Consider the following 14,874-nt stretch of genomic DNA (forward strand, 5'->3'; position numbering starts at 1 on the left):
TGTGGGGGGGGGGGGGGGGGGGGGGGGGCGGGGCTTAGGGGGTACATTTGACTCTGTTTAAATTTGCTGTGATGGATTTAATTTGACTTCCTGGTTTGGTTCACATCATCCATGGGAAGATGTAATTTATATTTACAGGTTAATACTGTTGGTGTGCTCGTGCTAACTGTCTTTCGTTTGCCAACTGTTTGTGAATGTGTGTAGCTGGTTAACAAATCAAATTAATCAAATGGTTAACACATTTTTAGGAAATGAAACGGTCTTCTTTTGGGACAAAAAGTAAACCTCAACATTTGAACAGCTCTGATCCACGACACCGTACTGCTTTCACTATCTCCTGAAACTCAGATGTTCTGCTTAAAATACACCTGAAGTATGGATTTAGGAATAAAGTTAATTTCTAGATTTCTTCACCGATAAATAAGCAGTTTGGACTTGAGACACAGCTTGCTCTTTTATCCAGTAAATTCGTTTTTCCTACTTGTCACTCAGTAATAAGATCTGCTCCCCTTCACTGAGATCTGATTCTTCCTGTGATGAATTTCATAAGCTGCTAAACTAATGAAATAGTCCTGGATCAGAGCTGCAAATTAAACATGTGTCCCGGGTCAGAAGAAGACCTCTCTCACTTTTGTACGACTTTCTGCTCTTGTCATTGTAAAATATTTTGAAGAGAAAATTAAATTAAGTTTATCAAAAGTGGTGTTCAATGTGTCGATCACTGTTGAGTTGATTTAGATACAAAATTAACAAATATATAATAATACAAAATTATAATATTATAATAAAAAAAAGAAATACAAAATTGTAATAATTACATAAAAAATAACACAAAATGTTGTTAAGTAAATACATTAAAAATAATTATACAGAAATTACGATAAAGAATACAATAAAAAACATGAAATATATATACAAAATGTCTGTATTTTCTGTATTTATTTACTATCTTATTTATTCATGTATTTATTTCCACATGTATCTTTACATTTATGTATGTATCTATTTATGTATTGCCTTGTTTATTTACATTACATGTTACTCAGGGGCGGCGGGTGCTGTAGGCTAGGGAAGGCTAAGCCTTCCCAAATATTTGTGTTACTGCATCCTGGTAAAATACAAATATAATGTCTTTGACATTAGCGCTGCTATGCTGCCACCTGTGCCCTGTACCACGAAGCCAGTTCAACAGACCCTGGATATGCTTGAGTTATCTTAACTAACCCTAACAAACGCGATCTCACTAAACGGTCCTACGGCGCTGGTTATCAACTCGGTAAATCAAGCCAGGGTTTCTCTCTCCAGCTGAGAGCGCGTTCACGTGAAAGGGGCGGGGTTAGCTACATTTGACCAATCACAAACAGGGACAAGTGTACTGACAGCGCAACATCATACTTCATTAATGAAAAGTAAACTAATATTAGACAAATATGAACTTTAAACATCCATGATGACTTAAACATATAATCCAGGATGCAAGCCACTAGTTGCACCTGCAAGGAGAATACAGAACAACTCGTTACAAAATAAACTACCGAGTGTTTGAAAGCGTACAACAGTTTTATGATACTGCCCCATCTAAAACACGAGGGGATCTGACTTTATTACATTTGAGTTGAGTGTTTCGTCAACTTAATGTGTTGCTTAAAATAATACGTCTGCATACAGTATATGTGACAATGTAACTAAGTGTTGCACGGCCAGATACGGCTCGAGAAGCTGACTCAGATAAGGAAATATTGTGATATCGATGTGAGATCGATTATCTGAGCGATGATGTGATGTCAGTGTGATATGAATGATAAGTGCGACACGTCGGCGTCTTCTCTGCATACGGCAGTTTAAACTGCATTTCCTTTCTCCTGTAATATGACTTGATAGATTTAAACTCCGCACACTGAGCTCTGATCGGTCAGCAGGCGGTGCTTTCACTGAGTTGATCTCTTTTCTATCGACGCCGGAGGCGGGCAGCGTAAGATGAAAAAAAAAGTTATTTAGCCTTCCCAAACCTGAGCCTCACGCGCCGCCTATGATGTTACTTGTTGTTAGACGCTTTTATCCAAAGCGACGTAGGCCTACATACTCAATACTGTGGACAATCCCCACAGGAGCAATTTGGGGTGAAGTGTCTTGCCCATGGACAAAACGACATGCTGACTGCAGTGGGGTTTGCACCTGTGCTCCCCTGATCCGAACTCCAACGCACAGTCCACTGCGCCACAGCCTCCCTATTTATTGTATTAATGTTTTTATTCATACATTTATTTATACATATGTCATGTTCCGTCCTTTATATAAGTGAGGGTCTGAGCTCGAGTGTTGTAAAACTGTGAAGTGTCAGTGGTTCAACCAATCTTTAGCTATCTGAAGCAAACATCACGTGGTATCGACGGGCAGCGAGGCTTCGGACCAATCCCAAACCACGCCCTACACACTCCCCCTCCGTGACGGAGCGAACTCAGTGGAGTGACACTCGCAGCTCAACGAGGCTCCCTCCTGTCAGATGGAGGGAGTAAATACAGCGGCAAGCTTTGGGACGGCCTCCCCTCTCCGGCAGAAACAGGAAATGCCGTAACTGTATGTAACAACGGTTTCAGATCAGCATCTCTTAGACAAAAAAATAAAATTAAGAACTAAAATAAAACTCCAAACATCTTTAATTGTGTTGTAAAGCTCTTTTAGTACAAGCTTCTTTGTTTTTGCAACAGTCTGTAAATATACACAACTTTATAATACAATGCACACATTTACCTTTTTCTAGACCAGCGGTGCCCAACCAGTCGATCGCGATCGACCGGTCGATCGCGAGGAGATTCCCAGTCGATCGCGAGATGTGTCTAAAAATAGAACAACAACATTCTGTTTTATCGTTAATGTCCTATAACATAATCTTCCCGTGCCAGAATAATGCACTTGAACGCATCAAAGCTTTGTGATTGGCCAGCGTGACCCCATGTGTCGGAGCGTGGCTGGTGAGCAGTGGGCACTATTTCGCTAGGAGTGACAGTCCGCACACACACAAGACCGCAATTATGGCAGAAGCAAAAAAGCCCAAAATATATAATTTTCACTCCGAGTGGGAGGATGATTATTTTTGTATCTATTCCAATTCAAAGTCCATCTGTCTTATCTGCAATGCGAGCGTGGCTTTATCGAAGAAGGGTAATTTAGGAGCGGCATTTCAAAACAGTGCACAAACGCTAAGAGACGGAATTCCCTCCTAATTCTGCCCTACGCTCCAAAAGGGGAGGGGCCTGAAAGGACAGCTAAATGCACAGCAGTCCATTTTCACCAGGCCCAACAACAAGAGCAAGGCTGCTACCAGAGCATCTTATCGTGTCAGTCACGTTCTTGCGAAACACATGAAGTCTTTCAAAGACGGCGAAGTTGTGAAAGAAGCTTTCCTGGAGGCTGCCGACGTACTTTTGGGGGACAATAAAAATAACAGGAGCATTTCAACAGGTTTTTGATATAATAAAAACTCAAGTTAGATACCGTTATTAATCAGCTGTAAGTTTTTGTTTGTTTGAACTTATTCATTACAATTATTATACAAAATGGTATAAGAATGCAAACATTAAGATCTGTTCTGTTTAAATTGATTATAGTCTATTATCAATTCAGGTTAAGAAGCTAGTGTTGCTTGCATCCTATTTTAAAGGCATTTCTTTTTATAATCTACTAAAATGCAACAAAAAAAGGGTTTGATTCTATTAATTTTGTCTTTTTTATTGCACTTTGGCAGCAGATTCCTGAGTAACTTCAGATCTGAGTTGTCTTATTAGTAAGCCTCATTTATACTTTTGTAGCAACACTATTTGTATATAATGGCAAATAAAGGGTTCAGAGTCTTTTCTTTTGTTCCTGTGTCATATGTGGCAGCACTGTTCAATGTTTCTTGAAAACATTACCCACTGTAGTGACGTGTGAATAAACTCCAACTCTGTATCAACAACACTGTTGTGTAACTTCAGTTGAATACTTGTATGTGTGTAGATTAGAAATAGGTAAGATAAAGGATCTGCAGTATTTTATGAAGTATTCATCCTACAAAGGTCAGTTTTATACAAGTAGAAGTGTGTATTCACCTGGTAGTAGGCTGTCAGTAACTACGCCTCTCTATTTGGACTGGTAGATCTCGGCAGACTGGCAACTTTAAAAGTAGCTCTCGGTTAAAAAAAGGTTGGGCACCCCTGTTCTAGACTAAACACAGGTAGGGGAGAGTGGGGTAAATTGAGCCATTTTTTATTTATGCTGTCCTCTAAGCAAGGAGAAATGACACATAGTAAAAATGAAAACACACATAATTCAGGATGTCTCCTATCAATGATAATAATTAATATTTGATCAAGGGCAGTGAAAATATTACTTCTTTAAAAAAAAAGTCTTGTGGCTCAACTCGCCCCAGTGTAGGGGTAAGTTGATCCAGGTCAAGGGGTAAATTGAACCACTGTTCAAACCTGGGCATACCTACATCAAATCTTAAAGGTAACTATAAACAATAAATAACAAACCAAATACAAGCTTAGTTTTTCAAATATTAATATAAATTTCGTAAATTCAACTTTAAATGTAGCCTATAATGAGCTCTTATTATCAACTTGGCCTACTTTCATTCATTTCTCCATTGAAAAACTGGCTCAACTTACCCCAAGGCCCATGGTTCACTTTACCCCATAGCCACCATTTTAGAAAAAATAGCCTAGCATTAAAATTCAGAGTCATCTTTAGCTTAATGATTCACATGGTTTAATACGCTGCCAACACATCAACATATACAATATATGTGTTTAAACCTGGATACTTTTTTTTGACATGACAGCCGATATAGCTGACATCTAGAAAATGTACTTTGACAAGCAAAAAACGTTTTTTTGTAAAAATGTTTACTTACCAGACCACAATGAGTAGGCTTGTTTGAGACGCGTTGCGGCTCGCCTCGAAAGTAGACGAGAATAGCCGATCGCAGCCGGGGGAGGTCTCAAAAAGCTCGCCTGAAGTCGGACAGCTCGGAGTCCATGCTCGGAGTCGGCTTCGTCTTCTTCTTCTTCTCTCGGTTTTTTGGCGGATTGCAAACAACTTTAAGGTGCATACCGCCACCTCCGGAGTCGGCTTGACTCGGTTTGCATTTATAAAGAATGCACACATGTGTTTAATCGTTAATGTCAGATATGTACTAAGTAAATACATTTGTTCCTGCTCCAGATTAGATTCAACTTTATTGTTATTGCACATATTACAGGTACTGAGACAACGAAATGCAGTTTAGCTTCTAACCATGTGCAACAAGCAGTAACGTGAAAAGTAATGTACACAATCTACAGAATAAAATATAGAATGAATTGAATGATGAATAAACAGTGAGGGGTATGAATACACTAGATATCAGCCTGTGAGCAGTATGAACAGTGTGTATGAATATGCTAAGATATATAAAGTATGAAAACGGTAAGTAGTGCAAGTATAGTATAACATATATGTTATACTATACTTGCACTACTTACCGCAGTTTCATACTGTTTCATTGTTTCACAATGTTTATGAAATTAATATCTATATATATATAGATATTAATTTCATAAACATTGTGGAACAATTATGAAAAATGTGAATGGAAGTGGCGACGTAAAACTGACAAAACAACAACAAACTTTTGCCGAGCCAATTGGAGAGTTTCATCAGCAGCACGTGGTAAAAACCACCAATGAGCGCTCAGCTCGAGATACCAACGAGTCGTTTCCCATCAAGCATTTCGCTTCCGCAGCCCGTGGAGAGCAACTGAGCCAACTCGCCTCGCCTCGCTCTCAAGGCTGCGGGCGTCTTTTTCCCGCGAGATTTCAAAGTCTCATGTGGGCGGGCCTCCAGAGCAAGTCGGACAAAATGACTAACCATCATGCAACGCACTAGCAAGACGTTGATCGCAACTGCGCAGGTCTGCGCAGGTCTTGCTTGTCTCAAACAAGCCCAGTATCTCTCTTTCACAGGCAATGAGAAATGGGTGGAGCTTGCATAATTTCTGGTCACAACTATAAGGCGTTGCCTGGTTACAGGGGGTGGTTCAACTGGCTCAATTTACCCCCTTCTCCCCTATGATGCTAAGTTAAAAACATATGAGGTTATCATGAGGTTGTTAACATCGCAATTTATCAGTGGATGTTTGCTGGAACTACTTAAACAGCGTGTTTCCTGACGGACACACACAGCGACCGGTCAGGTAGAGACCGGTCTCCAGTCAGCACCGATGCAGACTCGCTGTTAGATGGCTTGATAGCCCACTCACCCTCCACACCGCTCACACTCCTTGGTTTGGAACAGCATTTAATGTGGCGGACCCTCCGCGCGAACGAGGGGTAGGGTGTAGGGCGTGGTTTAGGATTGGGCATCGTTTGTCATCGATGACGTCACTGGCCTAAAACGACACAAGCCTCGATACACACTTCACCAAAAACTTCCTGGATTACTCGAACCACGATAAGCAGCCTCGGCGCAGTACGTCACATCACTACTGTTCCCTCCTCAGCCGATTTCTCTAATTGATTTCACCTGACCTGATGAGGAGGAAGCTGCTTGCTCATTCAGCTGCAGGTTTCTGCTCCAACATCTCAGAAGAATACCTGTAGCTGCTCAGGTGAATCTGAAGATCTTTCGTCATGTGGACCTTTTTAGAAAACTTGATTCCACCTTAGTGCCAATTTAGAACATTTATATTTAAAAAACCTAATTTACACGAAATCAAACTTTTTTTGAGTGAAAATGGTCAATTAGTTATTTTGTTTTTGCCTGAAGTTGAGATCAAATGAGCTTGATGTTTTATCACTGGTAAATGTCAACGTATTTTTGTTTACTAACTATTTCACACTATTTGTAATTCCCACGAGGATAAGAGGTGCTATACAATGTATTGTGTTTCTAGCACTTCCTAACACGTGGCTTGTGTGGTCATTTCATCTTTTATGATTCGTATGATGTTTTAATGCTTTGTCAAGCTTTGTGACTATGTCTGGGAAAAGCGCTTTATAAATACATGTTACTTACTTACTTATTTCTGCTGCATTACATGAAATAACCCCTTTATTTACAGCTCATATTGTATCAAACTTTGATGCGTTTGCTCTCCACAGATGACCGTCCTTCAGATCTTGCCGTGCTCGGTCTCTCAGCTGCTGTCTGCGTCTAAAGCCAGCAGCGACACGTTTGCACTCAACGACCTGGAGTTCAACCAGGTGTGAGACATCACCATCTAAAGAGGATTTCACTCTGCAAAAATGCATTTCTTTTAGTTAAGATATGGGGGGAAAGTTAAGATATGGGACATTCTATGATGAACAAGTCAGTATAACACTTTCCAAGAACGTCAACAATTAAGGTTTGTCCAATAAATTCAATGGAAAATGTACAACCATGCTTTCTTGGACACTGTTCAGAACTCCATTGAAAATCCTGGAAGTTTGAAAGCCACTCAAACACACAGAATATCTTAAATGGCCACATTTCTGAATGTATTTTGGTTTAATGATAACGTGTGTTTGCTTCCTCAGGTGTCTGTCGTTGGCGTCGTCAGAGAGTTGGCTCCTTTTGTGAAATACGTCCAATACTGTTTGGACGACATGACGGGTCCTCCTCTGACCGTGATGCAGTGGGTGAACTCAGAGGCCAGTAACAGATTTGTTTCCTCAAAATTCTGAATTTCCCCAAAATCTCAAAATTCAGATTTTTTTTTTCTTCTCAAAATCTCAAAATTCTTACTTTTTCTCAAAATTCTGACTTGTTCTAAAAAAAAAATTGACTTTCTCAAAATCACAACATTTTGACTTTCTCAAAATTCGGACTTTTTCTCAAAATTCGGACTTTTTCTCAAAATTCGGACTTTTTCAAAAAATTCAGACTTTTTCTAAATACTTAAAAATGTTAATCACTCGTCACCGTCTTGATCTTCAATCTCAGGATCCATGTATTTCTGATCCTCTCCAGAATGGAAGGAGTCATCACATACAGAGCATCAACTAGTTCCTGAACAGTGTCCTTCACATGCTGATATCCAAGAGAGGGAGTCAGTCACAAGATGGAGGAATAGAAAGCAGTATTCAATGTTTACTTCAGATTAGCTCCACGTCAGAAATGAGCATGCTTGATGTCTATCTCCATAGAGGCTGAATCATCATGTTAATCACATAGCTATCATATGCCTCAAACAGTCCTGATGCTCTTCTAGGTAATCACACATCCTGTCATGTTCACAGCTACAGTTGGGACACCTTTGTTATCATGTGACTCTGATGTTGAAAGAGCACATTCAGTATTTTCCCAACAAACAGGATATCTTCAGTCCAGATAACACTGTAAACATCATGTTTCCCACAGGACTGTACTCCCCTGGTGTTTGCTTCTCCTGGATCTTATGTGAAAGTTATTGGAAGTCTGCGCAGCTCTACTGTAAGTTAATGAGGAGGTTAATGATGGTTTGATAGATTTTTCGGTGATGTTTTTGTTTTGTTGCTTCAGGGTGAAAGGTCATTGCAGGCCAAACACATCCGAGTTATCACAGACCTGAATGAGATCACATCCCACATGCTGGAGGTGGTGCACGCTCACATGCAGATTTTTAAAAAGGTAAGCAAGGTTAATCTTGTTTAACTAAGCGTTATGTGAAACAACTGAAATGGGAAATGCATTCTCGGTGTGCTTCAGTACAGATTGTCGAGTTCTTTCTCTGATGGCCTGATTTCAGTCTCTGCTCATATTCATTTTTCTCCGTCTGTTATTGATGCAGAAATTTGATGTGAACATGAACATCACTGCTGTCCCTTCAGAGGAGTTGCCCTCCGTCCAGGGTCAGGTGAGTCTGTTGAAAGGGTCAGTTCACACAGATAATGACTTATGACTTTTAACAAGATGAATGAAACAATATTATAGAAAGTTTAATATGTGTACATCTCAATAAATCATGCAACAAATATAGGTAATAATATATACTATGTTGTCACGGTGGCAGCAATGCCAGGACCAAACAATAATATATGTATTATCTCTATCTATTTTTTGGGGGGAGCTTATTGTAAGTGACATTTACTATATATTGCAAGACCTGCAAATAATCACAAAGTATTTATACAATTGCATCGAAAACACTTTCCACTCTGTGATGAGAAACCTCTGTGTCCTCGTCTGTAGAAAAAAAGGCTCATTGATATTGATGAAAATGACAAGTTAAACATGTCATGCATTTAGAGCAGGGGGGTCCAAACTTTTTTCACAGAGGGCCACATACAGAAATATATACGAAGGGCTGGGTCGCTCACTACAGGTGAGGTATATCGCCTCATAAGTTCAGTTATAAGTTGGCAAAATCAATCAAATGTCGGTAAATGATGCTTGTGAGTGTTGGCAGCTCATCCCTTAAAACAAAAGCCTCAGATTGATTAAAATAAGGAGAAATAGGAAGGGTGTATTTCAAGCTTGTTATGGAAATAAGTTATTGGGCTTTTTTCTTATCAACTAAGATATGTTAGAAAATGTTTCCAACTTTAATTGAGTGAATTTATTTGAAGTGGTCTTAACACATGAATACTACTGTGTAAAGTACAATATAAGACAAGCACAAGTTTCATTTGTGGGCCATATTCCATTATACTTTTTTAATTTGCTGAGGGCCGATTCAAAATGGGCCGTAGTTTGGACACCCCTGATCTAGAGAGATGCCGTTTAAAGTCTCCTCTTGTTTCCCGTGGAGGTGCTGCATGTGATCAGGAGAGGGTCTGTGCGAGACGTCGGGATCGGATTCAATGAGCTGCAGAGCAATCTGGACTTCCTCAGCATCAAAGACATCAAGTACCCTCATTCATTTGAACATATACACATATTCAGTAGTGATGGGAATTACGGCTCTTTGAAGGGAGCCGGGTCTTATGGCTCCGTTCCTTTCCGAGAGCCGTTCAAAGGGGGCGGGGTTACTAGGTTTATCTGCGAAATAATCACCCGGATAATGATTGACTGTTTTGCCAGAAATCTACTTTTACTCACAGAACAATGTATAACTTGCCACATCTCTCAGCCAGCCAAAGTACTCAAGCAGCATGCGTTATGCCATCATCTATCGAGGGCAACTTTGCATTCAGGAAAGCAAGTTCCCGTAAAGGCGAGTGGATTTATGGCAGGCAGTTTCAAGGTTTCAAGGCTTTTATTGTCATGTGTACATAGCTACAGTGTAGTTATGACAATGAAAAGCTTAGGTCACAGACTCCTCCAACAGTGCAACACAATAACACAGATACAATAGTACAAGTAAATAAAATAAAATAGAATATATTAGAAACAGAATATGATAGAAACTGTGCAGAATAGTCTATATACAGTAATTGGAATATTGATATATGTGAGTTGCAAACAGATGAATGTTATGTTCTTTCAAAAGTGCAGATGTGTAACAGTCGTATGGCCTGTGGGGTGAAACTGTCCCTGAGTCTGGTGGTTTTAGTGAACCAACGATAAAAATAACGGCTCTCACCAAGTACGACTCGGTAAGCCAGAAAGACTTTCTGAATAATATATTTATCACAGGGAAAAATTGGGTTTCGACAGATGCTCAATTTTTTTTAATAGAATAGAAAAATACTAAGATAAAACTTTAGCGAACTACCCAAAATTCATAGCGTTGCAAAGTTGGGGTCAGCTGTGGAAACCCGGAGCATAATCAAAATGAAGGTGAAGGAAGAAGAAAGCAAAGAGTGGTCAGCCTGACATATTACATTCACTCTGTAAAGTTTCAGGAACAAAGATTCTCTCTCTTTTTGTCCTGATCCATTTCTATAAAAACCTGTCTGAAAATGAGCTGATCAGATTTTGGCCACTTTGTGATGTCATAACGTTTTTGTTGGCTTGTGTAACCATTAGCCAATCAGCAACCAAGGTAACCCCCCCCCCCCTTATCACCTGAATCTCCTCCTAGAGCACCATTGAGTTCTTTGTAACCAAATGTCTCTCAGAGGGGCGTGGGGAGGGGCTCCTTATTTTCATCTAAGTACACTTTGGAAACGGGGCTGAAACAGAGGGGATTATGGGTAATGCTGCAATGATCTGTTTGGTGTTTGGAGGCAAACACTTCAGAGACATGTTTTGTATATATATATCTGAGAGCCATATAGTTGGACATGACTGATAGGGGACCTTTAATTGTTGTTAGTGCTGCAGATGAGTTATTGCACCGTCCAATGGTTACTCAGTCGGATTTTGAATGTCTTTCTTCTGTGCAGATCCTCTTTGACGTCTCTGATGGATCAAGGTTTCGTTTATCACACCATCGACGAGAACCATTTCAAGTCCACAGACCCTTAGCAGGATGAACATCACTGTACCCACATGTTCAGGGTCATACAAAGCTCTGTTAAATATAGTTATTTATAACGTATCACAGCTGTTACCCACAGACAGAAAAGGAGACTTACTGGGTTTATAGCTGATCATTTTTTTCCTAGAATGAATGCACTGATGTTTTCCTCAGGCTCTTTTTGTTTTAAAATATATATTATTGTTTAAGTTATTTATGCGCTGGATGTGTGGGTACCCTGCAAAGGACCCTGATGGCTGTATATAAAGATTGAAGTTTAAAATGTGTCTCATGCCGTCTTAATTTAAGATGTGTTTCTGTCCAGGACATCTGTCTCCATGCAGGCCTCATTTAGTTTTGAGAAAGGTAGAAAAGATTAAGGCAACAAACACAACAGGTGAGTGTAACATGTATTTAAACACAGTTATGGTCGTTCAGAAGCTGCTTCACAAACCCATGAGCTGCGTTTAAACCTGTGTAGAGATAATGTGTGTGTCTCTTTGTCTGCGGCTAATTCACTCACACTACTGAATCCATTAGTCTAATGTCTTTAGTGCACGTTTATGAATGAATGCTTAAGGATCCCTCCGGGTTTAGTTTCACGAATATTGAAGAAAGCAGTATTTTTGACTGTTTTATGCCATAGTTTCATTCAGTGGCAGAAGGCATTTCTGTCACTCTGCTAGATTATGTTGAACCAGAGTTTAAGATTAATTCATGATGACGATTAATTCATTTTTGTTTTGGTGATTTCCCCCACCATCACGACTAAGGAAGCCTGAAGGGACAATTTTGGTGACATTCGGCTCAACTGAGGTACATCTTTCGTGTAGTTTTCCAATAAGGATGTACCGTGTCTGCTCAAAGTGTTTGGGCTTTGTTTATGTATCTCACTCACACTCTTCCCTTGAGACCCGGATCGAGAAAACGGAGATAATATAGGTCAGGAATATGAGCTGTAAACAGAATTAGGCAGATGCAAACAGTGGTGCATTATGCATACATATATATATGTATATTTAAGCGATAGCTCACGACAGGCCGTGGTATATGCTCATTATATCACAGCTAAGGGGCGTGGTTCGGCCCGACGCGAAGCCTACCTTACCTACCCTACCTTAAGTGCATGTATACGTTTGTTTCTTTAGGACCCAGAACAGATGCATTGTGGTCCTTTTTAGAGGCTTTTCCACACCTCAAAAAGAGAAAGAATTAGAAACAATTATATTTTCTTAAGATTTCTATGTTTTATGATCCACTGTTATCAAATCATATTTAAAGAGTTGTATCATCAAAACAAAGATATCTAGACACTAGTTGAGGTTATCACTAGATAGCAGAAGATTGTAAATGACTTGTCAAATGAAATCCTAACCTCTGTAGGTTCACCTCCTAAAAGTTGAATTATCAGACGTTAAACATTTCTGAGATGAGAGACCTGACAGTAAGTTTATAAAGGAAAGAGTCTGAAATTCGGAATAAATGCTTGTACAACAGTTTCTCTAAAGAATAGCATGCTTTGTGGTCCTTTTTAAAGGCTTTTCTACGGCACTAACAGAATTTGAGGGAAAAAACAGCACACCGCCATCTTTGCTGTGTCTTCTCAATGTTTCTATCGTCCAGTCATTTTTAAGTAAGAATGCTAATATGTTTTCGTTTCTTTAGCAGCATTTTCCTGAGACGTCCACATGAGTCTACATATTTTGGAGAAAACCCCGGACCCAACGCAGCAGCAGCACACCGGGGGGTCTGCAGGGGGGGGGTTAGGGAGGAGCTGAAGTCCTGCTGGGAAACGCCTGAAGAGCCCGAGAGACGTCTTTGTTTGCTGCTGTTGGTTCTCAGCAGGGCGTATACAAAACAGAAGTAGATTGTTGAATATGAGCGGCTTCAAACTCCATTTGCAAAAAGAGAAAACTGCTTTTCTGTGGATCTGACGGAGCTGCAGATTGACAGCTGTAGAGACATTAATAATTCAAAGCCTCCGCCAGTTTTTTATTTGAGACAAAAGGAGGAATCCCAAGAAAAACAAAATGCAGAGTCCAACAAATAATACTCAGTTTGGTTTCATGAATGCAAATTTAAATATCAATCAAATGTTTTTTCTATAGCCCAATATTACAAATGACACATCTGTCTCAGGGGGTTTTACAGTGTACACAGCGTACCACACCCTCTGTCTTTAGACGCTCGCAGTGAAAAGGAAAAACTCCCAGTAAAATTGAAGAATTAACATTTTAGAAACCTCAGGGAGAACACAAGGATGGGCAGAAATGCATTAAAGCATGAAGTCATGTCACAGTAGAGACACACAATACTGATATCAACCTGAAAATGAGCATTATGGCCTCTTTAAAATATATACAATCCTAAAATTCGACAATTTTCTGTCTAATTGTCACATGACCAATACAACATTTAGAGTTTGACCTTTATCATGACTCCAATCATAGATGAATGGAGATTTTTATAAATGTCTGGCCTCGATAGTCTGAAAATAGCCAAAAAGGAAAATAAATCAATATAAATATGTCTACATCGCATTGTAAACAACCCTAAAAACGCCTTCAAGAAATAGATAACATAGAAAGTGTTACCTTAATGGCTGAATATTAATTTGAAGTACACAGCACTAGAGATTAAACAGGTTTTGCAGCATTTTGCAGAAGTTTAGTCTTCAAAGTGTCTCAGATTTCCTGACCACTTTCTGCATGACTTCTCCTTTGTGTGAATACTATTTGGCCGGTCGCTGATTTCAATATAAAAATAGGCAGAAAGTGCCACACTGCAGGAGAGGAGTAGTAGACACAGCTGTAATTGTCTGAGACAAGGCTACGAACCGCGGGGTGACGACTGACATCAAACACTCTCAATAAAGAAACCAGTATTTGTGACATTCAAGTGATTTTATTTTCTGCTATTTTTACACCAAGTGCCATTGTCAGATATTTATGAAACACTTAAGAGTGAGAGGGCTTTAATTGATATGACTGTTATTAGGATTCATGATATTTGTATAATAATCCATACCTCTGTGTGAGATGGAGGATTAGCGAGTCCCTGGAGAAATCTCCCACTGAGCTCTCTTCACTTTCATGTGTTCACTTTAACGCTGCTATCTATGGCACCAAAAGTGCTAATTAAGTGATCTATTTCTCTCCAGCAAACTGGTTTTGATAGCATGTCTCCAGCCCATGCTAAATGTGTCATTCCCTCCCCATGTTGATGAGATGTCCTCTGAAGATTTTGAGCACCTATCTGTTTCTCCTGTTTGAATCCCGTGCTGATCGCTGACAGCTCCTGCGTTTGAAATGACTCGTTTTATGTTTTATTACTTTATTATTTGATTTTTTTTCACACATTATACTGCCGTAGCGCGCTCTCTCTTAACAGCCATTAATAATTGTCTCCAGCACATAACGAAGCGCCTGTAAATCCGCTGCCTGCCGCTTAACAAGGCTCCAGACAGCCTTCAGCAGAAAGCATGCACGCTTTAAAGTGATGTTGTTTTTCCACCAGAGGGCAACATGTGTTCTGTAATGCACAAACACTGC

General features: G+C 39.7%; 1 protein-coding gene across 1 annotated transcript; it reads left to right on the forward strand.

Moving 5' to 3' along the window:
* Nucleotides 1–6,423: 6,423 nt before the first annotated feature.
* Nucleotides 6,424–11,551, forward strand: LOC117559994 (replication protein A 32 kDa subunit-like). The gene is made up of 8 exons (XM_034236758.1): nt 6,424–6,628; nt 7,122–7,223; nt 7,539–7,652; nt 8,362–8,433; nt 8,503–8,610; nt 8,771–8,836; nt 9,731–9,828; nt 11,250–11,551. Exons 2-8 carry the CDS (start codon nt 7,122–7,124, stop codon nt 11,329–11,331), a joined length of 642 nt encoding a protein of 213 aa, XP_034092649.1. The 5' UTR covers nt 6,424–6,628; the 3' UTR covers nt 11,332–11,551.
* Nucleotides 11,552–14,874: the final 3,323 nt, after the last annotated feature.

The sequence above is a fragment of the Gymnodraco acuticeps genome, unplaced genomic scaffold (assembly GCF_902827175.1).
Source record: "Gymnodraco acuticeps unplaced genomic scaffold, fGymAcu1.1, whole genome shotgun sequence".
Classification (NCBI taxonomy): Eukaryota; Metazoa; Chordata; class Actinopteri; order Perciformes; family Bathydraconidae; genus Gymnodraco; species Gymnodraco acuticeps.